This window comes from Leishmania panamensis, assembly GCF_000755165.1.
Source record: "Leishmania panamensis strain MHOM/PA/94/PSC-1 chromosome 35 sequence".
NCBI lineage: Eukaryota > Euglenozoa > Kinetoplastea > Trypanosomatida > Trypanosomatidae > Leishmania > Leishmania panamensis.
This window is the reverse complement of record NC_025882.1, coordinates 2,573,571-2,594,700: the sequence shown is the minus strand read 5'-3', so window position 1 is coordinate 2,594,700 and position 21,130 is coordinate 2,573,571. Positions and strand designations below refer to the sequence as shown.

Sequence of the window (21,130 nt, the reverse complement as noted above, 5' to 3'; positions counted from 1 at the left end):
TTTGTTACGTCGTTGTTTCGTTACTACGTATACGTATATATATATATATATATATATATATATATATATATATATATATATGTATTTCATGCTCTGTTCATGTCCTACTTTGCATCATACTAATCTCACAATTAGTACTAAATCTTCATTTGCTCTTTTGCTTAGTTGGTGCCTTTCTAATGCTATGCAAGTATCGATAAGAACAGGATGACTAACAAAAGTTAAATCCAGGAGGGAAGGTGCTTTTGAATTTGCATGTTTCACTTCTGTGCTCAGGTGACTTGTGCTCTTCTAGTGGTAGACTCGCTGCTTAGAGCTCGGTGAGTTTTGTGCCCGCTGAGGTGCGTGCTAGGGCTTATCTCAGTACTCATTACCGCTTTCCTTTTTTAGTTCAGATGCGTCGGTGACAACAGGTGAGGGAGCACAGGATTCGTCTGGTGTTTGAACTTTTTGATTTTGCTTCGATTGTCAGCAGTATTCATGCATGATGAGGAAGCGCGCTCTTGACGGCACCACAACGTCTTCTCGCTGTGGCACAAAATTTGAATGAGTGCGCGTATTTAGTCTGAGTTAAAAACTTCCTGACTGACTCCTCCTCGCATTCTCTCTTCTCCATTTGTCTCTCTCGATCTGCTTCTCCGTTCTTTTGGGAATATGTACATGCGTTTCTCTCTCTCTCTCTTGGCTGCCGCGCGTTGTTGTACACTGGCAACGTTGCCTTCATTTCGGTATCTTGGCTTGGGTACAGTTCTCCACTCTATCCGATTCTTGTTGATACTGCTTTATAGGCACGAAAAATGAAGCTCTTATACGTTGTGTTCTTCGTGTGCACCCTTCTCCTCTGCCTCACATCCGCAGAGGTGCAGGTGGCCACCCAAGATAACTTTGACAACGTCGTTAGCGGCGATCTGACGTTGGTCAAGTTTTACGCTCCGTGGTGCGGTCACTGCAAGACACTGGCCCCGGAGTTTGTAAAGGCCGCCGAGATGCTGACCGGAATCGCGACGCTGGCGGAGGTCGACTGCACCACGGAGAAGGCCCTTGCCGAGAAGTACGAAGTCAAGGGGTTCCCCACACTGTACGTCTTCCGTAACGGCGTGAAAGTGAAGGCCTACGATGGTCCCCGTACTGCTGACGGCATTGCGTCGTACATGAAGTCGCATGTTGGTCCCTCGATGAAGGTAGTCGCAAAGGCTGAGGAGCTCGAGGACCTCATGAAGGAGAACTTCCCTCTCTGCGTAGTGAAGACAGCGAATGCCGATTCAGAGATGGCGTCGATGATGACCAAGCTGGCTGACTCTCTCCGCTCTGAAATGAACTTTGCGCTCGTGACGGATACTGCCATTTCTCCTGCGGATGCAATGGAGTCTGTCACGGTGTACCGCAAGGGTAAGGAGCGCGAGGCGTACGATAGCGCCTCGCCGATGACGGACGCTTCAATGAAGAACTTTCTCGCAACTGCGGTGTTGGACTTCTTCGGTGAGCTCGGCCAGATGAGCTTTCAGAAGTACATGGAGGCGAACAAGGAGAAGCCGCTTGGTTGGGTGTTTATCGACAAGAACACGGATCCGACGCTGAAGAAGTCGCTCGAGGCGGTAGCGGAGAAGTATCGCTCGCAGGTGCTGATGACGTACATTGATGGCGATCAGTACCGACCTGTCTCGCGCCAGCTGGGTATTCCTGAAGGTGCGGAATTCCCGGCGTTCGTGGTCGACCACGATCGCCGCCATCATGTGATGCCAGTCGACATCCCAGTCACGGTCGAGTCAATCACTGAATTTATTGAGAAGTACATCAAAGGCGAAACGAAGCAGACCTTGATGTCTGACGAGGTCCCCACCACGGAAACGGTGAACGGCCTCACGACAGTTGTGGGCCAGACAATCTCCAAGTACACAGACGGCAAGCAGAACGTGATGCTGCTCTTCTACGCGCCGTGGTGCGGGCACTGTCAGAAGCTGCATCCCGATTACGAGAAGATGGCCAAGAATCTCCAGTCCGAGAACGTGATGATTGCGAAGATGGATGCCACGACGAACGACTTCGACCGCGAGAAGTTTCAGGTGTCCGGCTTCCCAACGATATATTTCATTCCAGCTGGCAAGCCGCCGATGGTGTACGAGGGAGGCCGGAGCGCTAAAGAGATGGAGGAGTTCGTGAAGTCCCACATGACAACTTCCTCCGGCAGCAGTGACGAGGGTGACTTGTAGGGCTACAGTGTATGTGGCATTGAAAGACGGGAGCACTATTTGCTACGTTTTTCGCGACTATTAGTCTTTTCTTTTTGTATCGTTTTGAAGACAAAAAGAGCGCGAACACTCCTTCTGCATTCCTTTTCTCTCTTATTTAGCTTTCACCGTTGTGACCTTTGTGTATGTGTTGTGACATCGACAGTTTTTGGCACTGTTCCCTAGCGAGCAAAATTAGTGTGAGGGGTATAGAAGGAAGGAACCTGTGTGCGCGCTCGTTGCTGTTTCATCGGCATAGTTTCGAGGAATCATAATTGGAAAAGAATTAGAATGCTGAAATCAACGCTTCTGCAAGTATATGCGTTTTTTTTTTCTGCAGATCGATAAATTGTTCTTGGGCTTAGTAACAATACGCGAAACAAATGACACATAATGGAACGGCTGCACTATTGCTAATGTGACAGTTGTGTATAGAACGTGTTTGCTGTATGCAGGCCGGGGAACTACTGTTCTTGCGTGGCGCTGCTGTGTGATCAGGACGACGGATTGTGGCAGCCAAGATAATATGTACGCCGAGCTGATCGTGAACGTTTGTCCCTAGGCGGCGCTGTTCTCAAGCGCGCGAGAGCGAACTGCTGCTTCAAGAGAATTACACCGTTCTTTTCTCTAATGCCTTTACTGTTTGTTGCCGTGCTTGCGATTCCCTCCTCCTGCCTTTTGACTTCTCTTACACGATTTTGTGCTTACTCTCTGTCTTTTACCTGCGCACGGTGCGCGCAATCACGGTTGTGTATTACGGGCCCGCGAGCGCGTGCGCCAGTGTGCCGCATAAATGCGGTTGTCAAAGCTGCTGCTGCAAGGCAGTGCTCCGGCTTCGTTGATCGGTGACTTGTCCATTCATGCGTGTGTCGGCGTTATTCAAAGCCCCAGTCGCGGTATGCTCCAAGGAGAGCCGGAGTGGTCGTGCAAGCTGCTCTTGACGGAGTGTGGTAGCCCTGCACAGTGGCCCCCAGCCCTCCGTACAGTAGCGACGCAGCAGGTTTTTCGCCTGCGATGCCGAGGAGCAGCCATGGCAGGATACTGTTTCGCAAATCTGAAGGAAGGGGAACTCGTTCACGTGGTATCAAAGCTCGTTCACAAGCCTAGGTACATAACTGTTCATGGCACCTACTTCACTGCCACAGAGTTGCTAGTGACGGACTCACTAGGCTCGATTGTATCGGTTGCTCAGCTGGTTTAACAGGGAGCCGTGGCTTTTCTGGCCCACGCGCGATGGTGCCTCTGCTTTTCAAGGCATTTGTGTGTTTACAGCTCTGAAAAAAGAGAGTGTAGTAATGGTACGAATTTGAAAGGGGCAGTAGTTGTCACCCTCTACAGCGCGTTCACCGTTGTTTCTCACCTTTCTTGCGTGCGTGAGAGTCGAGTTTTGAGGCCCTGAGTACTGGAGTAGCACTGGGGAACACGTGCAGCATTGGACGTGTCGTGTAATTCTTTGCCGCTATTTCCTGATTTCTCCACCGTCGTGCATTCCCTCCCTGTTCATCTCTTTTGTTGCCTTCATAGCGTAGACCTTGGGATCATATTTGTGGGGTGACACAGGCCAATCTGAGGTGCCGCTCTTCACTGCGTTTTGTTTCTCTGGCGACTTTTTCCGCCGCAGGTGATTACGATGCAGAGGCGAGTCGGTGTCCTAACTGCTGCTGCTGCGTGCCGCTGCGCTCTGCGCCGACTGCGCCTCGTATGGGCTCGCCCCGTACACGAATCGGGCGCTCTGGCCTCCGTGAACGGCGCCTCAAATGCCGTTCTGGTGGAAGCTGTGCGGAGTCAGAGTACCATCCCCGACCGGCGCTTTCACTGTAGCGTTTGCAAGAAGTCTTTTCGCTTGGAGATGGCGGCAAAACTGCACCTTCAACAGGTGCACAACAGCGAGGGCACCGTGGAGGCAGGCGCTGGTCCCGGGCAGGGAGAGAAGGAAGCGCAGCAGACCCCGGTAGGTGTGTTTCGTAACGCCCCTCCGCAGGCGCCGACTGTCGTCTCGCCAATCGTGCCCGATACTCACGAGCGCTCTGCGCGCCGTGCGAAGCCGGCCCCAAAACCACTCCACCAGGCCGAGCGGGAGGTGCCAGGTCTCGTGATGGAGAAGATGCTCTCGGTATGGGATGACACGGGCCTGAAGCGAATGGGTAATCAGTTTATTCACAGTACGATGGTAATGCGTGTGTTTGCTGCTCGCCCGTCTGACTGCGGCGAGCCGTTGTACGGAGCCGTGATTGCAGAAGGTGAGAACCCGTTTGAGGGTTGCCAATATGCCACTGACAAGGCAGGCCCTATCATGGCGAATGACGAGAAAGCCAATTTTTATCACATTACTGAAAGCGACGCTTTTGCAATGGCGTCTGATGAGTCTCTCGGTCCATTGCGCCCCTCTCGGTGCCCGAACCCGTTTCTTCGAAAAGCAACAAAGGACATTCCGAGAACTGCCACGAGGATGGAGTTCGCAGAGCAGCAAACAGCCCCGGTAACGCCATTCGGCCAGCTCCCCATGTTTGGACAGACTCCGCCACCTGCTACGGCACCCATGCCCAGCGCCGCCGAGCAACCGTCAACGAAGGACAACACTGTCGTTTCTTCTCCCTTCGCCGCCGGCGCCAGTGACTCACCGTTTGCGGGGACGACAAACGTTCTGTCTGTCGGACAAGGGCACTCTCCGTTTGGCTCGGTCGAGGTCCCTGCAGATGTGGCCGCTGTCGAGCCTGGGAATGCAGCACCCTCTGTGACTTCCTCTTCCATACCGACGTCGCCGTTCGCGGCTGCTGCTGATGCGATCCCTCCGTCTCCATTTGCTGCAGCTCCGAGCCCCTTCACCACCAGCTCTTTTGCAGCCGCCTCGTATGCAGCAGTGGAGGCAGTCGCGGTCACAAGCAGCGCTTTTGTTTCTGACGGCGCATCCTCTGTCTCCTTCTCCGCGTGTCCCGCCAGCGCATCGGCTAAGGAGGCGCCCACCTCGACGCATGTGTGCACCATCTGCAATAAGAGCTTTTTTATGCATGATGGGCTTCGAATGCACAGCAAGGCCAAGCATGGGAAGGAGCTCCCGAAGGCGTCACGGAAGGAGAAGCGCGAAGTGCCGGATTTACCAGCCTTCATCCCCAGCCCGGTGGATCTCACGATGACATCCCCCTTCGGCTCGTCTGCACAGCGATCGGTGTGGACGGAAGTGGAACTCACACCCTATGCACAGTCCGTGAGTAACATTACTGTGGCAGGTCGCGTACTGGATGTCGAAGTATCGAATGAAGGGGCGTTGCTCTTGTCCCTTTATGTCTCCGATTCGGCCGAAAAGGAGGCTGAAGTGATTCCTGTTCGCTGTACCTCAGATGCCTTGAGAACCTTGGGCAAAACGCTCGAGCAAGGCGACCACATATTCGCGTGTGGCTCGTTGCGCATTTTGCCCTTCACTGATAAGAAAACGCAAAAGACGTATTCCTCCGCCGTCGTGCACGTTACTTTTCCGACGGGAATTATTGCCAAGCTGAGCTGAGTAGCTGGCAGGGCTCCCAGGACTCCGGCGGCTTGCCCGTCTCTTAGCGTGTACAGAAAAGAGCAGTGGTACAAGGCTGCGCTGTACGAGACGCTCCCAATGAATTCCCTACAAGGGGAGACTGGACTGCGGTTTCTTTGTACGTGCGGTTGTGGGTAAGCGAGGTTAGTTGCGGCTCTGCCGACTAGTGCTGGTGTGACGTCTGTGTGCCCGACGTCTTGTGGGCTAGCCTGAACTACACCTTTGTCGCTCTGTGTGATGGGGGAGGGCTGATAACCATTCCCGAGTGTGTCTTTCCTGTGGTGTATCGCCCAGTGTCTTGATTTTTTTCTTTCATTGCCGTTGTACGGATGAAAGTCAGAGGTGTCATGTACTGGCGAGTCTTTGTGTAGCTAGGAACCACTGTGTCTTGAGTATACACCACTGCACATGTAGCAGATGAGGAGACTGATGCGAAGCCATGGATGAGCTGCGCCTGGAATCTACTTTTCCCCTCAAGTTTACTCTTTCCCACCTTTCTGTCCCGCGTTTTTAAAACTTTGTCTTAACTGGTCCCTTGTTTTTCCATTTCGAAACGTGAGGTATATACCTCTAGAAGCGCGTGCAGACGGGTTTGCCTCTGTGGTCTCATCCCACTTTGCACAAATTTGAAGATATACCTCACTTTCTCTCAAGTGTATCTCTGCTTCGGTACCTGCTGGCGTGCTGCTCTTGTGCAATAAGATGAGTTTCCTCGTTCGAACGGAGGAAGCTGTAAAGGCGCTTGTTTCCTTTATTGCTTCAGATGCCGCCGTCCAGACGTCAAGCCACGACGTCGCTGATCTTTTTGCGCCGGCGCGAGAAAGCAACAGCGTACCTATCGACGTTCAAATCGCCTTTCTCGCTGCGCCACCGGCGCATCGCGTTCCACTGTACTTCGTGGTGCCGCACGAAACTGTCAGCGGAACTCTGTGCTTAATTACACCCCCACCGCAGCGGAAGTACAAGGACTTAGTTTACGGTCTCAGCGAGGATGGTGATGCCGTTGCTAAGCGTGTGAGACGCGTTGTTGATAGTAAGAAGCTTGCTGCTAAGGTGGGAGACCCTGTGGCGGTGCGTGCCTTCGCCAAGAGCTACGACCATTTCATTGTGTACGGGCTCACCAAATACCCGCGGCAGCTTACTGGAGAGTTTCTCGAACATCGAAAAGTTCCTGCATGGGTAAACCGCAAAGGCAAATTTGCGGAAAAGTTGCGAAAGGCTGTACACACTGTCGTGGTGACGCGCCGTGGCGACAACCAGGTAACGTGCCGCGTGGGACACACCGGACTCTCAGCCCAGGCGATTGTCGAGAACATTGTAACCTTCTTGGACAGGTTTGTTAAGCACGCCGATGCAGCGCCTCTGAAGAATATTCTCCACATCCGCGTTGCGGCCACAAGTACAAACGGTAAGCGAGTAGGCTTGCCTATCTTCGGACATGTTTTTCAGTTTCAGCCGGTGGCAGAGTCGGAGGAGGCGCCGCAGAAGCGTAGCAGAGTGGAGGCCTGACTGTGTGGCGGGGCGTACTAGAAGGGCGCGAGTGATGACTCTTGCAGTGATGTTGGATTCCTCGCCGGTGACTTGTGGATTGCATCAGTCACATACCTCCGTCGAGCCGTCACCTGATGGCAATGTCGGCGGCGTTGCGTTTCCCTGGCGAAAGCGCTCCCCACAACGGCCGGTGTGCAGTGTGGTGCACCACGGAAACTAGAAAGGGAGGCTGTCGTTGTTGTCGCGCTAAGCTGTTTAATTCTTAATGTGGCTCTAAAGGTGCTCCCTTAATTGCCGCGAAGTTTTATCATCACGATGAACAGTCTTACTTCATCTGTCATTTTTCCTCTTCCTCTTTTTTTTTCCGGGGCGGGCTGGAGCTTTTTAAGTGAAGCTGGCATCGCCATGCAGCTGTGGAGAAGGGGGGCAGCTACCAGAGTGTGTACTTGTCAACGACAGCGCTGGTACGTAGTGGCTCACACTGTGGGCCTCGGTCTGCGCTGCGTTCACTGAGTGTATGATTCCGCCAGGCTCCTTCATTGCAAGTTACACCAACGTGCACACTTGTGCAAAGCAAATTATGATGCCAACAGCCTGTTCCACTCTCTGATTCACATATTTTCTTCTATTTCTTCATTGTTGCGTGTGCGTGTGTTATCGGTGGCGAGAAGCTATTGCCAGCTCTTTTTACCTGACGTGTCGCTGAAGGTGCTATTGCATTCGCACGCATACAGCTGCTTTTCATCCCCATTTCTCATCCCGATAAAGCACGAAGGAGCTCCTTGCACAATATTCTTGCACGATTGCATTCTTCTATTGGCAAGAATTTTTTCAAACCATGGCGTTCATGCAGACAGGTCCGCAGAGCATGCTGAAGGATGGCTCGGCGTTTGTAGATGATCCGGTGTTGAAGAACATTGAGGCATGCCGCGAGCTGTCGAAAATCACGCGCAGCTCCATGGGTCCGAACGGGCTATGCAAAATGGTCATCAACCATCTCAACAAGCTGTTTGTCACGCACGACGCCGCCACCATTCTGCGCGAGCTGGAGGTGGAACACCCCGCCGCAAAGTTGCTGGTGCAGGCTGCCAACGCCATGCAGGAGGAGGTCGGCGATGGTACCAACTTTGTGGTTACGCTCTGTGGCGAGCTGCTTTCACAGGCGGAGTCGCTGGTGCGCATGGGATTGCACCCGAGCGAGATCATCGAAGGCTACAAGAAGGCGGGCAGTAAGAGCCTGGAGTTGCTAGACACGATGGTGTGCAAATCTGTCGATGACTGCCTCCGTAAGGAACAGGTGATGGATGCGATCCGAACCTCCATTGCGTCAAAGCAGTACGGGTATGAGGGCTTCCTCGCCGGTGTTGTAGCAGACGCCTGCATCAATGTGTGCCCGTCTAACGTTCGCTCATTCAACGTGGACAACGTGCGCGTGGTGAAGCTTGACGGCGAGTCAATTCTGTCCACGAAGCTTGTCCGCGGCTTCGTGATCGGGCGCAACACAGAAAGCAACCTGAAGCACCTCAAGAGCGCCAAGGTGGCCGTGTACAGCTGCGCTGTGGACGTGCCATCGCTGGAGACAAAAGGGACGGCGCTGATTGAGAACGCCGAGGACCTCATCCAGTACTCCCGCAAGGAGGAGGAGATTATGCAGGAGATCATCTCCAACATTCACAAGTCTGGCGCCAACCTCATCGTTTCCAACTCCACCTTTGGCGATCTGGCGCTGCATTTCATAAACCGTCTCGGCATGATGGCTGTACGCATACCTTCCAAGTTCGAGCTTCGTCGTCTTTGTGCCGCTGTTGGTGCTCGTGTGATGACTCGCCTCGACGCGCCGTCCATGGAGGATATGGGCGCTTGCGACTCGGTGGATGTCCTTGATATTGGTGGCAAGAACGTGACGGCGTTTGTCCAGGACCGGGACGATTCGAAGCTCTCCACAATTGTGGTGCGTGGTGCCACGCAGAACGTCTTGGATGACGTGGAGCGCGCCATCGACGACGGCGTGAACGTGTTCAAGGCGCTGACGAAGGACAAGCGGGTTGTGGCGGGTGCCGGCGCGGTGGAGATGGAGCTGCAAAAAGAACTCACCCTCTATGCCGAAGCGAACCCTGGTCTCGACCAGTACGCTGTGCGCAAGTACGCTTCCAGTTTCGAGGTGGTGGCGCGCACACTTGCCGAGGCCAGTGGCTTCAACGGTACTGATATGGTCACGCAGCTGGAGGCGGATCACAACGCTGGCAAGAAGTACCAGGGCGCCAACCTGAACGATGGCACAACGTTGGATGCGGTGGAGGCGGGTATTGTTGAGCCCCATATGACCAAGTTCTGGGCAATTAGGCTGGCCACCGACACTGTGCTCACGGTACTGTCTGTGAACCAGATCATCGTGGCGAAGCAGGCTGGCGGCCCCAAAAACCGCCCGGACCAAGCACGCGACGCAGACTGAGGAAACAAAACGAGAACCGATCGGGCCATGAGGACCCCCTAATGCCACCTATAACGGAAAAAAGAAAGTGGTACTGCGTGCTATCATTTTGTGCTCTTCCTTGTCTACTTACCACTGTACGAGGCGGCGCTCTGTAACACTGCGCTTGGACAAATGAGCAGACAGCAAACATGTGTGTGTGTGTGTGCGTGTGTGTGTGTGTGTGTGTGCGTGTGTGTGTGTGTGTGTCTGTGCGGAGCAAGTTGGGCCGCGAGTGGGGATCTCATGTGTGCCACTGGGACCCTGCTAGTCGTCGTAACGGGCTCTGGTTGTTACGTCGAAAATAGAGAGCCCGTCTTTTGCCCTTTTTCTTCCCGTATTTGATGTTTTGGAAAAAAAAGAGGCGAAGTATGTCATGATATCCTGCCTCAATGCGAAAAGGATGGAGGGGGAAGTGATTACCAAACGAGCAAGACAGATGTGACTCTCCTGTGCACATGCGTGACTTTCCTGGGTGGAGTACGCTCCCTGCGCTGCCTCGGTTCTCATCCTGGTCTTTGCTGTGCAGCTCCCTTGCCCTCGACGGTGTGAGGGAAGCATTTTGATGGGTCTGCGATACAAATCTGCCGTGGCTTCTCCGTCCGCATTTCGTCCACTTTGTAAAAGGCGAAAGGCGGAAAGGAGAGCGAAAAAAAGTGGGGAGCAAGTTGCAGAAGCGCCGACAGGGTTATCAATAAGGGAGTCCTCACTGAAGTTCCTGACAGGCGCGCAACGGAAGTGAAAGAACGGGAACCAGCAAAAGAATGAGTCGTATGAACATCAGCATTGCATTTCAGGTGTAGGAGAGGGGTGTTCTTCGGTCCACGCAGCTGAAGGGAGGCAAGAGCGACACAAGGGTCTTGGATCACCTCTCGTTTAGCCTTGTGTGCGCCCCAGCTCACTCGTCGTTGCTGCAGTCTCGTTTCTTTCCTCTGTCTCTTCGGCGAGATATCGATATGCGGTTCACAAAAGACCCCTGATGCGTCTGTGTGGGCAGTGTTGCATGTTTTTTGTACTCCAGAGCAGCAGCTCCCTTGGATGTACAGTACCGCACACATACGTATTTTTCCTCACTTTAACCTCTCTCTCCTTCTTTTATCCACTCTCTTTCTTGACATCGCTTTTTTTTTTTGCTGTTGCGGGCACTTCTGTTCTCCATTTTGGCCAACTTCCTCAGCGATCGAATGTTGGATCGACCTGCGGCGCTACTTACGGTGAAAGCTGAAAGCCTCTCTTCGTGTGTTGCGTACTTCTGCTGATGGTTTCGGATGGTGTTCCACAGGCTGGACTTGGTCGATAAAGGAGTGGAGTCCTTGGAGGGACTCGCTGAACGAAAGGACGAGAACTTCCTTGTGATAAACTTGCAGCGCAACCGACTCACCAGCTTTGAATTCTTCGGCACACACAAGTATGTCACCGAGGTGCACTTTCAGCACAACAGAATTCAGTCATTTCGCGGGCTCACTAAGCAGGTCTCCCTCAAGTCACTGCATCTGCAGGGCTGCCCTGTTTCATGCCACCCGTACTACCGCCTCATGGCGCTGCTCACCATCGGCTTCGGTCTGGAGGATGTGGATGGCTTGCCTATTACCTCCCACGAGCGACACGTTGCAAATGGACTGGGGAAGAGAGCCGCGCTAGCAGTGAGTTACGGGTGGCTTTTAGATCTTCATCCGCGCACAGACGCTGAGTACGACGTCATCATCAACGAGTTCAGACGCCTTCGAAAGGATGAGTACAGGCGGACGCAGAACGCGGACTTGTTAAGTGTCAAAGATGTCTTGGCCAATCTTGACCGCACACAGAGACAATGCGGCTATAATGCAACAGCCGAGCTTCAACTGGCTGAACGACAGCAAATAATCACACGGCTAGCACGCCGTGTTGCACAACTGGAGCGACTGCTTGCCGTTTCCCCACCGGCCCATGTTGTTCCGCTACTTCGACCCAGTGATGATGCCGTGGGAGAGCTTGGTAACAAGACGGTTTCTTCTTCTAGTGATCTCTTCTCGGCTGCCGAGCTTGCGCTAATGGACAGTATGAGGTTTGTGCAAGGCATTCAGCTGCGCCACAACCTGGGGACAGAACAGAGTGGGTTTCAGCGTGTCTGTCTTCAGGTTGACCATACCGCCTTGACTGCCGAGTCCTATTTGTCCCGCGTGCGCCTCGTGCAGCTCACCTTGCGCTCACTCCGCGTGCGCTATGCTCGGCCTCTCACACTAGTGGCAGAGGATCAAATGGGTGGGACAATCGAGCTGCGCTTCGACTCGCTTCCGCTCCTGCAGGCTGTTTACAAGGCGGTGTTTTTCTTCAGTGCCTATCTTGTGCCGCCGCTCTCGGTGATCACGCAGAGTGAACTGCAACGGGGGGAAAGTTTGTGCCACTCCTACCCCGAAGCGCTGACGCCCTCGGTGGCGCCGATGAACGCTTTTGCAACGTTGGAGGCGGGGCCAAGTGCCTCGTGCCATACTACGTCAGAACGTTCCGTGCACTCAGCTGAGGCTGACGCGCTGACACCGACAGCATCGGGCAGTAGAATGGTGCGTGATGCACCCGCGACGAAGCGGTTAGCGACGCTCGACAATGTCGCGGATGTTCCTCCTTTGCCAGCGACCCACCCACGCCTTAGCACCACAAGGCGTTCTCATTCTAGCTTTTCTTTGGAGTCGACGCAACAATCGCGCTCCACTGTTGCGGTGACGAAGGACTGCCCTACTCCTGTCGCACTTAGCGTGGAGAGTCACAAGTCTGTCGACGCATCGGTGATACATGCCAGTGGTGCAGTGCCAAAATCCCCCAAGTCAAAGGTGACCAAAGTGCATCCTGTTCCGCTGAAGTCCAAGGGGTTTGCGAGTCTCTCACCTAACTATATCGATTCCGACTCGATTGCTTTTTACAGCGATGCCCAGAGCCACGACTATGCGACAGTGGAGAACGTCGCTGTAGCGAGTGAAAGAAGCAGCACAAGTCCATCATTTTGCGTGGCATCTCTAGCGACATCCGACGCCGCACCACCCGCTGGGCGGACTGAAACTCCTCCTCTGCCATGCGTTCCACCTCGGAAAAAGCAAGCAGAGCGAATACACGTGACTCCATCTGTGACCAGCGTGGAAGGAAGGGGTGAGGCGAGGGCGGCACTGCTACCGCGAAGCGACGCTATTCCTAGCTTCAAGGCGACCAGCACACCTGGCGCTTCCCTGCAGAGCCCTTTCATCGTTAGCCGCGGGAGGTGGACGGAGGAACAGAGTAACAGCATCAGCTTCCAAACTGATGTGACGGATGGAGACGGTGTGAAAGCGAACACCGTGGGCTCAGCCGCGAAAAATTCCATTCGATCAGGAGTTTCCTCCCGTTTTGGGGCACTGCTCATCGAATCGAGCTCTGACTCTGAGGAGAGAGAGAGCTAATGAGACCCACATTGCGCACCCACAAAATGAAAACAGCGCAGTAGAGCTGTGGGCCCCATCAAACGTCGTCAAGCGGATCGAAGGGAGGAGCGGGGGTGACGGCGCACTACCTCTTCCTCTGGTCTCCGCTTCGGTGCCGCATAACCACTTTTGCTCTGCGAAACGCGCACGGGATGTCATTTCCACTCGCGTGGGCGCGTCAAACGCTGGACTTTCTCCCCCTCTTTCTGTACCTGTAAATTGCTGTCCTCAACTGTGGTGGGTGTCACGCTGGTGGCAAAAACTTCGTTACAGCGCCGTGCGCGTGTATTCACTTCTTGTATGTGCACGTGTAGGGGGATGAGCGCCGCTGGCTATCAATTTCAAAGCATGTTACGGTGACAATGTTAAGGAGGCCTCCCACTCTCGAGGAAAAAAAACAGTGGGCAAGCTAGGTGCTGTCGATCATAATGTGGCAGCTGCTTTTTCTGTCGGTGCTCACGTGTAGCGATAAGTGGCACGCAAGTCGCTCTTTGCTATGACTCAGCCACATGTTCACCGCAGAGTGGGTGCAGTTGGCGAAGGCTTGCTGGATTGCCTCAGCTAGCATGACGGCGTACTCGTACGCTCTACTGTCTCTTCTTTAATCGCCCTTCTTTACCTTTACCTCCACCTGCGGCTGGACGTGGGGTTTGCAGTGTCTCTTTGTGACATTGTTTGCGGGGGTGCTCTCTAGCCACTGCTCTTTCGTTTGTTTGGACGGCCTCCTCAACTCACCTCTCTCTTTTTCTACTCACGTGTGCTCTGCAGCGCACTGAGGAGCGTTAGGGCAACGAGCCCCCCTCGCTGGAGTTGAGTGGGCGTAACGGTGCTCGCGCGCCCGTGTACGCGCACTGGTGAGAACAGCGAGGATGCAGCAACAACTCAGCACGGCGCGACACGGCGCCAAGCACATGGTCGAGGACACTGTGAGCGCGGTACTTAGTAGTGCGGCAGTGGAGCGACATCCCAACCCACACGCCATCGGCTTTGTACGGTCGAACTCGTACGCTTTAAGTACGCGTGACTCGACGTACGCCGTCCCTGACTTTTTTCCGGTAGGCGGAGTGGCGTGGCCAGAACCGCTGCTGGAGTTGTGGAAGTCGATGCGCTACAGCTCCCTCACCGGCGTGTTTGCCGACTTGTCCCGTGTGTGGTTCACTGTAGACAACCGTCTTGTCATTTGGGACTACCATGGCGGTCGCGAATTCTGCATCTACGATGAGATTCCCGAGCTGATCAGCGTTGTCGGCGCTCCTCTCCGGCCCCTTAGTGGCGTCTTCCAGCCGCACGTGACATACATCATTCCCGTGGGCACCACCAGCATGATGTTCCTCTTAGGCCTTTGCATTATGGGCGAAGGGGCGCAGGCTGAGATGAAGGTTGTTAATCTGGGGTACAGCTGCTCCACTGACACCGTGATAACGAAGGCGATTGGCAGCGGCGGCCACGTGTTCTGCGCAGGTGCGGACGGCAATGTGTATGAGGTGCGCTACATGCGTGATAATACCCCCATCACTCCCAAGATACGAATGGTAAGTTACGGCTATTGGCTCTCCACCGCCCCTGTCCTTGGGCAGGTGACATCAGTTGTTGCGAGCGTGTGGCAATCTTGGAGAGGCGGCATGCACGGCGGACTTATCGATCTCGTGGTGGACGAGCGTGACGGCATCTTGGCGACACTGTGCGAGCGCAGCAGGATTAGCCTGTGGCGTCTGATCCCTAGTGGTGGCATGCGCTACATACTGTCTCTGCGCCACCGTCCCGGTCGTCTGCCGCGTTCGCATACCACCTCTAATGGCGAACCAGCGCCGCTGGTGCGGCTTTTTGTGATAGAGACAGATGCGCAAGGGTGCCGCCTCATGGCCATCGCCCTCAACGGAGACCAGTTTCGCTACCGCTACATCAACATATTCGATTCCGTCTTCAGCGCTGAACTCATTCTGCAATCGCACACCCCCTCGTACTTGTCGGTAAACAAAGAAATCAGTGTTTGCTACGCCTCCGCGTCGGCGTTCTTGGCGGCCTTTAGCGACATGAACGACGACCGAGCCTCTGATGAAGTGCTCGCCGCCACCTCCCCTGCCACGGTAATAGCACCCCATCAAAACGTGCGGGACATCGTGGCGACCTTCAGCGGTTCATCCTCGCGTATTGTGCGAGTCGACGCGATCGAGCGGATGCCCACGCAGGGCTCGCAAAACCTCTCTGACTTGTGCGCTCAGGTTTGCTCACCCGGACCGACGTACGTCGTGGTGCACCGCCATGGCCTCTCACTTTTTGCCCAAGCCCGCCCTGTTGATACGCTGTACCTCATTCTGTTGATAAGCGATGCGGACTGCCGCGAGGGTCTCCTCAGTCGCTTCACGTCTGTGTACAGTGCGCCTGACTACGCGGCGATGCTCCTTCAGATTGCCGTTGGCGCGTTGAACGCAACGACGAAGCTCCCACTGCCGTTCACGAAAGACTCGGCGTTTTTGAGCAGCCACGACGATGGGGTGCCATTGAATGAGCTTGGCCAACAACTGCTGAGCGGGTCGAGCGCCGAAGTACTGAGGAGAGCACGCGAACTGCTGCGCAGCCTACAGCTGCCTGTGACGCAGGCGAGTAACGGAATGGATGCGGAGGTCCAAAATGTCGTTGTGCTCATGTCACCATTTGCGACAGGACTCGTTGCTTTTGTTGCCCGAGCGCTGTGCCTACTCTGGAATACGGCAATGAGCGCGATCACGCAGAGCAGTGCAACCACCACGGTGCGGGTGCTCGAAAAAATCATCCAGTACTTGGACAGTCTTTCTATCAGCGTACTGCCGGAGCATCAGCGTACGTTGAATTTCCAGCACGAGTGGCAAGTAGACAAAGTCGTTGTTATGGTGCCACGCGACCGGAGCTTGCGTGCCGAGGACGTGAAGCGGCTTCAGGCGGCCATGTTGTACAACTGCTACGAACTGGTGCACAAGGCGTGGCAGGCGACGACGCTGCTGCAGCGCGTTCTTGGCATCCCACTCTACTCTGAAGACGCATCGGTTACATTTGCGCAGGTGATGCGAGACGCTGGCGTTGCACAGCGGCTTGGACATTATCTGAGTCAGGTGATGCTAGATTCCCAGTATGGAATCAGTGCTGGGTCTGGGCACCGAGTGGTCTCCTTCGCACAGCTGCAGCGGCAGTGCCCGTACTTTTTTGGCGGCATCAGCTCGGAAACCTATCAGCTGCAGAGCGATATGCTTTCCTTGACTCGCGGCGAGTCTCTTCAATTCTACACAGAGGCACAGATGCACAAGTGGGCTGCCGAGGTTGGTGCTAAGGCTGCGGCATACTGGCCTTCTGGTGCGCTTCAGAGCATCTGTGAGCAGCTGCGGAGCCTGAAACGTGAGAATGTGGCGGTGGAACTCTTGCTGCACGCGGCGGCGCAGCTGGACCCGGGTAACGCGGCGCTAGCTGTTTTTCTGGCGGAGGGTCCCTGCCAAGTGGGTGATAAGACACGGTACGCCAGCGCCTACTCGGCGCACCAGACCAAGACGCAGGTGCTGGAGCTTGTTGTTTCTACGTTGGAGTCTGCGTGGCTGACGCATCGGAGCGTGGTGGAGGACCTCCTTGGCGGACCGCGTCGTTCTGGAACCATTTGGCAGGTGGAGCCGTCAGACGAGTATGCGCACTGCTTCCTCTTCGACTGGATGTGCGCCCCCCGCGACGACAGGAATACGACCAAATTGCTGCGAGAGACGCTTGTGGCGGCGCGCTCACCGTTTCTTAGCAACTATTTGCGGCGCAATGCCGAGGTTCTGGCTGAGGAGTATGCGCACTACCTCGCCAGCGTGCAAGGCGATTACCGGGGCGCGATGCAGCAATGTTTTGTCATGGCCCTGGCTCCGCTTCCCGACACGCCAGTAGCTGACCGGCTTCAGTATCGCCTCCGGTGCCTGCGCGAGGCCCTCGATTGTGCCAGGAAGTGTCAATCCGACCAAACGCAGCAGGTGGAGCAGCAGTTGCGCTTGATGGAGGCGCAGCAGCGTTTGTATCGCATTGCCACCGAGTTCCTTTCCTCCGGCAGCGCCACGCTCGACCGTCGTGTGAAGTGGGAGGGTGATGTCGTGACGGAGCGTGATGTTGCCGTGCAACATATCGAGTTCTTGTCGAGCTTTGTTGCCTCTGCAAGCGACCTGATAGAGGTGGGTGGCATGTATCCGGCGCTGGGGGGTGCGGAGGTGCAGCTGGATGCGCTGCTCTGCTCCAACGTCACGGACGCAGGCGTGTATGCCACCTGCATTAGCCGTGCTTATGAGAACCAGAAGGACAAAACAGAGACTATTACGAAGCGACTCATTGACAAGTACTTTCACCAAATCAGCTGCTTTCCGCTTTCACATCTAGTGCGGCTGCTGGAGGCTCGCGCGTTTCTGCGTGCCCCGACAGGGTCGGCGCACGTGGTGCAGCTGCTGATGAGTCTCGCTGTTGATCCAAAGGTGCTCTTCATCACGTACGAGAGCATCCTTGAAGGGAGGGATGACACAGGTGTGGAGTGTGTGGAGTTTGCCGAGGCTGGTGTCACGCGGGGCTATCTTGTTTACGCATACGCCACGGTGCTGGTAAATCTGGCGGACCTCGGCCGACGCGGGTCTGTGCAGCAGTGGATCGTCACCAACGCCATGGCCGCCACACGCAGTATGATTCGCCGCGCTGCGAACATTGTCACATCCCCAAATGAGCAGCTGGCTGTGGAGCGAGCGGAGGAGCTACTGCGAAAAGCCAACACGCTTGCCGCGAGTGGCGTGTGTCTGTAGCGAGTCCTCCGCTTGTGGCGTCTTTGTTGCATAAATCGATTCGGCAAGGCGTGAATTCGTCGCACTTGCTGGTTGTCAGAAAAGGGGGTGGAGGTGTCGCTCTCTAGAGAGGAAATGGTGTGGTAACGTGTGGTGTCTCTCTTGTTTTTTTTTTTTGTTTTCGTGTAGTCTTGAATATGTTCCCTGGGCCAATCAGAATGACTGCGGGTGGTTTCGGTCATCCGACAGAACCTCATGGAATACGAAGGAAAGCTGAAAGCGCGTGAACTTGCAGCTGTGAAGTTGTGAGCGTTGGCTGGTACATTGGCTGTGGGGCTGCGTCGATCGAGATCATTTGTCGGGTAGATGAGCTCTGTTTTTTTGTTTGTTCGATGACGGTGTCTCTTGAACAGATCTCTAAGGTGCGCGTCGTCTCGTTTCTTCTGACGCGATCTACACGCACTGCAGTAGTCAAGAGGACTGTTTCAATATTGTACCCGAACCCAATGATAGATGCGGTCCTGTATTTTGTCTCAGTGATACTCAACCGCGCTTCTCCTCTCCACACTTCTCCTTTTTTTTTCTGATGATACCTTCGTGATCCTTGATGACTGCGTTTCTTACCATCGTGTTGTGGAGCTCTGGATACTCTCACCAGCGCCGCAAGCGTTTCTCGCTGACCACGACCTTGAAGCAGCGGCCTTACATTGTGAGTCCCTCTGTAGCTCGGAGGAGGGACATGATGCGCTTCGCTGAGAACTCTCGACTGCATCGGTGTTGGTCGAGCGTCGCGAACGCTGTTTTGGAGTTCGCGAGACCAGAAGACGCAAACAGTTCGAGCAACAAGCCTGTCGACAGCGATGTGTGGTATGCCAGCATGTTCCTGTATCCTAACCACTGGCAACCCGGTCACGGCGGCGCACTACCGTTGCCTTCGAGTCCACATCGATCTTTTCCAACGCGCTCGTTTATCTGGGGAGCGCGAGACTACATTACTTCGGCGATTATACTTCTGCTCATGTACCTTGTCATCGCATTGCGTTTTTCTTCTGCCACCGTAGAGGAGTCGGTGGACTCTTTTTCATGAAGGCATGGCGTGTCGGTGGTGACGCTCATCTTTTTGCTTTCTTTTGGAGAGGGGAGCATACCCTCATGACTGGGGAACACCTCAGCGCGTGGCAACCAGGGCCCAGCGCCTACCCAGTGTGGTGAATTCAGGTGACCCCCTTATCCCTGGCAACCCCGAGCTACTGCTGGCGTTGACGGGGCCAAGGTACCTACGACGTGGGGAGGGGGTTGGAGCGAGCTGTTGCTACGGATGTCGGCGTTCAGCTCCTGGATGGCGCTGCGTTGGAGCGGCCTGCGACCGGGACGACCTTTGTGTCCTCAACACGATGGGCAGAGTGTGAGCGTGGCCCAAACGTGTCCCACTCGGCCCTCGCTGCCTACTGGTGTGGGAAGCCTGCGCCACGCCAAGGGATGCGCCAGGTGGCGGCCAGCACAATGGGAGCGGCTGTGAGGCGACCTGTGAGGCGCGGGTCTGGCGGGTAGAGGTGGAGGCAGGAGCTGTGCTCTGATGACTGGCTCGGCGTTGCTCTAGCCCTTGTGTAGTGCTGCTTTGACGCCGCGCGGTGGACCTGTGGCGTGCCCCGTCGAGTGTAGTTGAGCTCGTGTTGTATGGCAGAATGGCCACTGTAACAGCAAGAGAGACGAACAGTCAAAAGGAAAAAGAAGAGGCGATTAAGTCACAATGGTCATACGCGTGCGCTGAGACCTTCAGTGCACAGTTGGTTACGTGATGTGAAGACCTCAATGCAGTTTGCTACCTCAGTGGTGCTAGTGCCAACTTCGACGAGCGTCACGTCGACTAAGTCATGCGGAGAGTTAGGAGTCGATGTGGTACAGGCGAAGAATGTGTATCCAGCTGCTGTTCTTCGCCCACAAACTCTCTGTCTCTCTCCCATACACATACCAAAGGAAAACAAAGGATTCCAAGCTGGTGCGGTTAGGACTGTCGGCCACTGCATCTCTTCCCCAACGTCTCTTTTTGTGCCTGTCCTGATACAGACGCCGGTGACAGCCATTTCGTACTAGGCTACCTGGTTGGCTCTCGTCTTGATGGGCTTCCTTGCTCACTTGTGGCACCTTTGCACCACGTACCCGACTTTTTCTGACTTCCTTTTTGAATGAACGGTGCGCCGCGCCGCGGTTCTCGTCGGAGGTCTGAGTGAGCGCTGAGCGACGTGTGCGACGAAGACTCGAAAACAAATCGGCATGCCCTCGAGTGATCAGGTTCTGGTCGATGCGCTGCGTAGTCGTCTGAAGAGGCGGCGCAGTGACATTTTCCGTTACCTCGATGCCCTTTTCTACGAAGACTGTCGCCGCATCATGGAGTGCGTGTCTGAACTGGACAGCAATGACTTGTTTCTCAGAAACCCATCTTCCTTGCCGGACTATGCGCAGCATGTTCCTCGGCCTATGTACTGGGAGCTGATTAATAGGAAACTGCAGCGCTACGAGTACAGGGCCGCGGCGGACTTTATGGCTGACATGCGGGCAGTTGTCAACAACTGTTATCTGTACAATGGCGTTCAAGCGCCGGCATCAAAGGTTGCACGAGCGATGGAGGTTCTTATGGAGGATCGATTTGTGACGGAGCTGAGGGCTACACCAGTGCCGCCTGCGGAAGTGAAGAAGGCGTGCATCGGTATGTCTTCGGCTGACAGCCGCGAGATTCTTCGCATCTACACTTTCTACGAAGGACTGGAGGTAAGCACAACGTCAGGAAACACAAACATTCAGCTCCGCTCTGCCAAAAGCGCCACGCTGCGGCGCATGCTTGAGTACGCCCGGAGTAGCGCTGAGCATCGGGAGAAGAAGGCCAGACTGCGGCATGCCGCAAAGGTGTCGCGTGTGTCGGATCGACGCCGGCAAGCGATGGCAGGGGCTCAGGCAGCGGTGATGCAGCAGGACGCAGCTGTGCAGTTCCATCAAGACGCCGAACCTCGACTCGAGCAGGTTCCTCAAAATGCGCAAGCGGCCATGCCGATGATGGAGGAGGTGAGCCCCATCCGCATCGAGGAAGAGGGGGAGTGGCTCGACGAGGGGGATTTGGAGGAATCGTCGCCGATGTGAAGACTGCTATATCCTGGGACAGAGCTGTAGCTTCATCCCTCTTCTCTGCATGCTGTGCCACTCTGATTTGTGCTTTGTTTCTACTGTTGATTTCT

General features: G+C 54.9%; 8 protein-coding genes across 8 annotated transcripts, besides 1 other annotated feature; all 8 read left to right on the top strand.

The window, feature by feature from the left end:
* Positions 1-797: 797 nt before the first annotated feature.
* Positions 798-2,210, top strand: PDI-2 (protein disulfide isomerase; the record flags this gene model as incomplete). Its single annotated transcript, XM_010705340.1, has 1 exon — positions 798-2,210. One exon carries the CDS (start codon positions 798-800, stop codon positions 2,208-2,210), a length of 1,413 nt encoding a protein of 470 aa, XP_010703642.1.
* An 811-nt stretch (positions 2,211-3,021) lies between these two features.
* Positions 3,022-3,429, top strand: LPMP_357140 (hypothetical protein; the record flags this gene model as incomplete). The annotated part of the gene is made up of 1 exon (XM_010705339.1): positions 3,022-3,429. One exon carries the CDS (start codon positions 3,022-3,024, stop codon positions 3,427-3,429), a length of 408 nt encoding a protein of 135 aa, XP_010703641.1.
* A 429-nt stretch (positions 3,430-3,858) lies between these two features.
* Positions 3,859-5,730, top strand: LPMP_357130 (RNA editing comple protein MP63; the record flags this gene model as incomplete). The annotated part of the gene is made up of 1 exon (XM_010705338.1): positions 3,859-5,730. The coding sequence occupies one exon, from the start codon at positions 3,859-3,861 to the stop codon at positions 5,728-5,730; it is 1,872 nt and encodes a 623-aa protein (XP_010703640.1).
* Positions 5,731-6,453: 723 nt separating this feature from the next.
* On the top strand, positions 6,454-7,260 carry LPMP_357120 (ribosomal protein L1-like protein; the record flags this gene model as incomplete). The annotated part of the gene is made up of 1 exon (XM_010705337.1): positions 6,454-7,260. One exon carries the CDS (start codon positions 6,454-6,456, stop codon positions 7,258-7,260), a length of 807 nt encoding a protein of 268 aa, XP_010703639.1.
* An 820-nt stretch (positions 7,261-8,080) lies between these two features.
* On the top strand, positions 8,081-9,694 carry LPMP_357110 (chaperonin, putative; the record flags this gene model as incomplete). Its single annotated transcript, XM_010705336.1, has 1 exon — positions 8,081-9,694. One exon carries the CDS (start codon positions 8,081-8,083, stop codon positions 9,692-9,694), a length of 1,614 nt encoding a protein of 537 aa, XP_010703638.1.
* Positions 9,695-10,980: 1,286 nt separating this feature from the next.
* LPMP_357100 (hypothetical protein) lies at positions 10,981-13,119 on the top strand (the record flags this gene model as incomplete). The annotated part of the gene is made up of 1 exon (XM_010705335.1): positions 10,981-13,119. One exon carries the CDS (start codon positions 10,981-10,983, stop codon positions 13,117-13,119), a length of 2,139 nt encoding a protein of 712 aa, XP_010703637.1.
* An 890-nt stretch (positions 13,120-14,009) lies between these two features.
* On the top strand, positions 14,010-17,921 carry LPMP_357090 (nucleoporin, putative; the record flags this gene model as incomplete). Its single annotated transcript, XM_010705334.1, has 1 exon — positions 14,010-17,921. One exon carries the CDS (start codon positions 14,010-14,012, stop codon positions 17,919-17,921), a length of 3,912 nt encoding a protein of 1,303 aa, XP_010703636.1.
* A 1,137-nt stretch (positions 17,922-19,058) lies between these two features.
* Positions 19,059-19,598: a repeat region.
* Positions 19,599-20,174: 576 nt separating this feature from the next.
* Positions 20,175-21,035, top strand: LPMP_357080 (DNA-binding protein, putative; the record flags this gene model as incomplete). Its single annotated transcript, XM_010705333.1, has 1 exon — positions 20,175-21,035. The coding sequence occupies one exon, from the start codon at positions 20,175-20,177 to the stop codon at positions 21,033-21,035; it is 861 nt and encodes a 286-aa protein (XP_010703635.1).
* Positions 21,036-21,130: the final 95 nt, after the last annotated feature.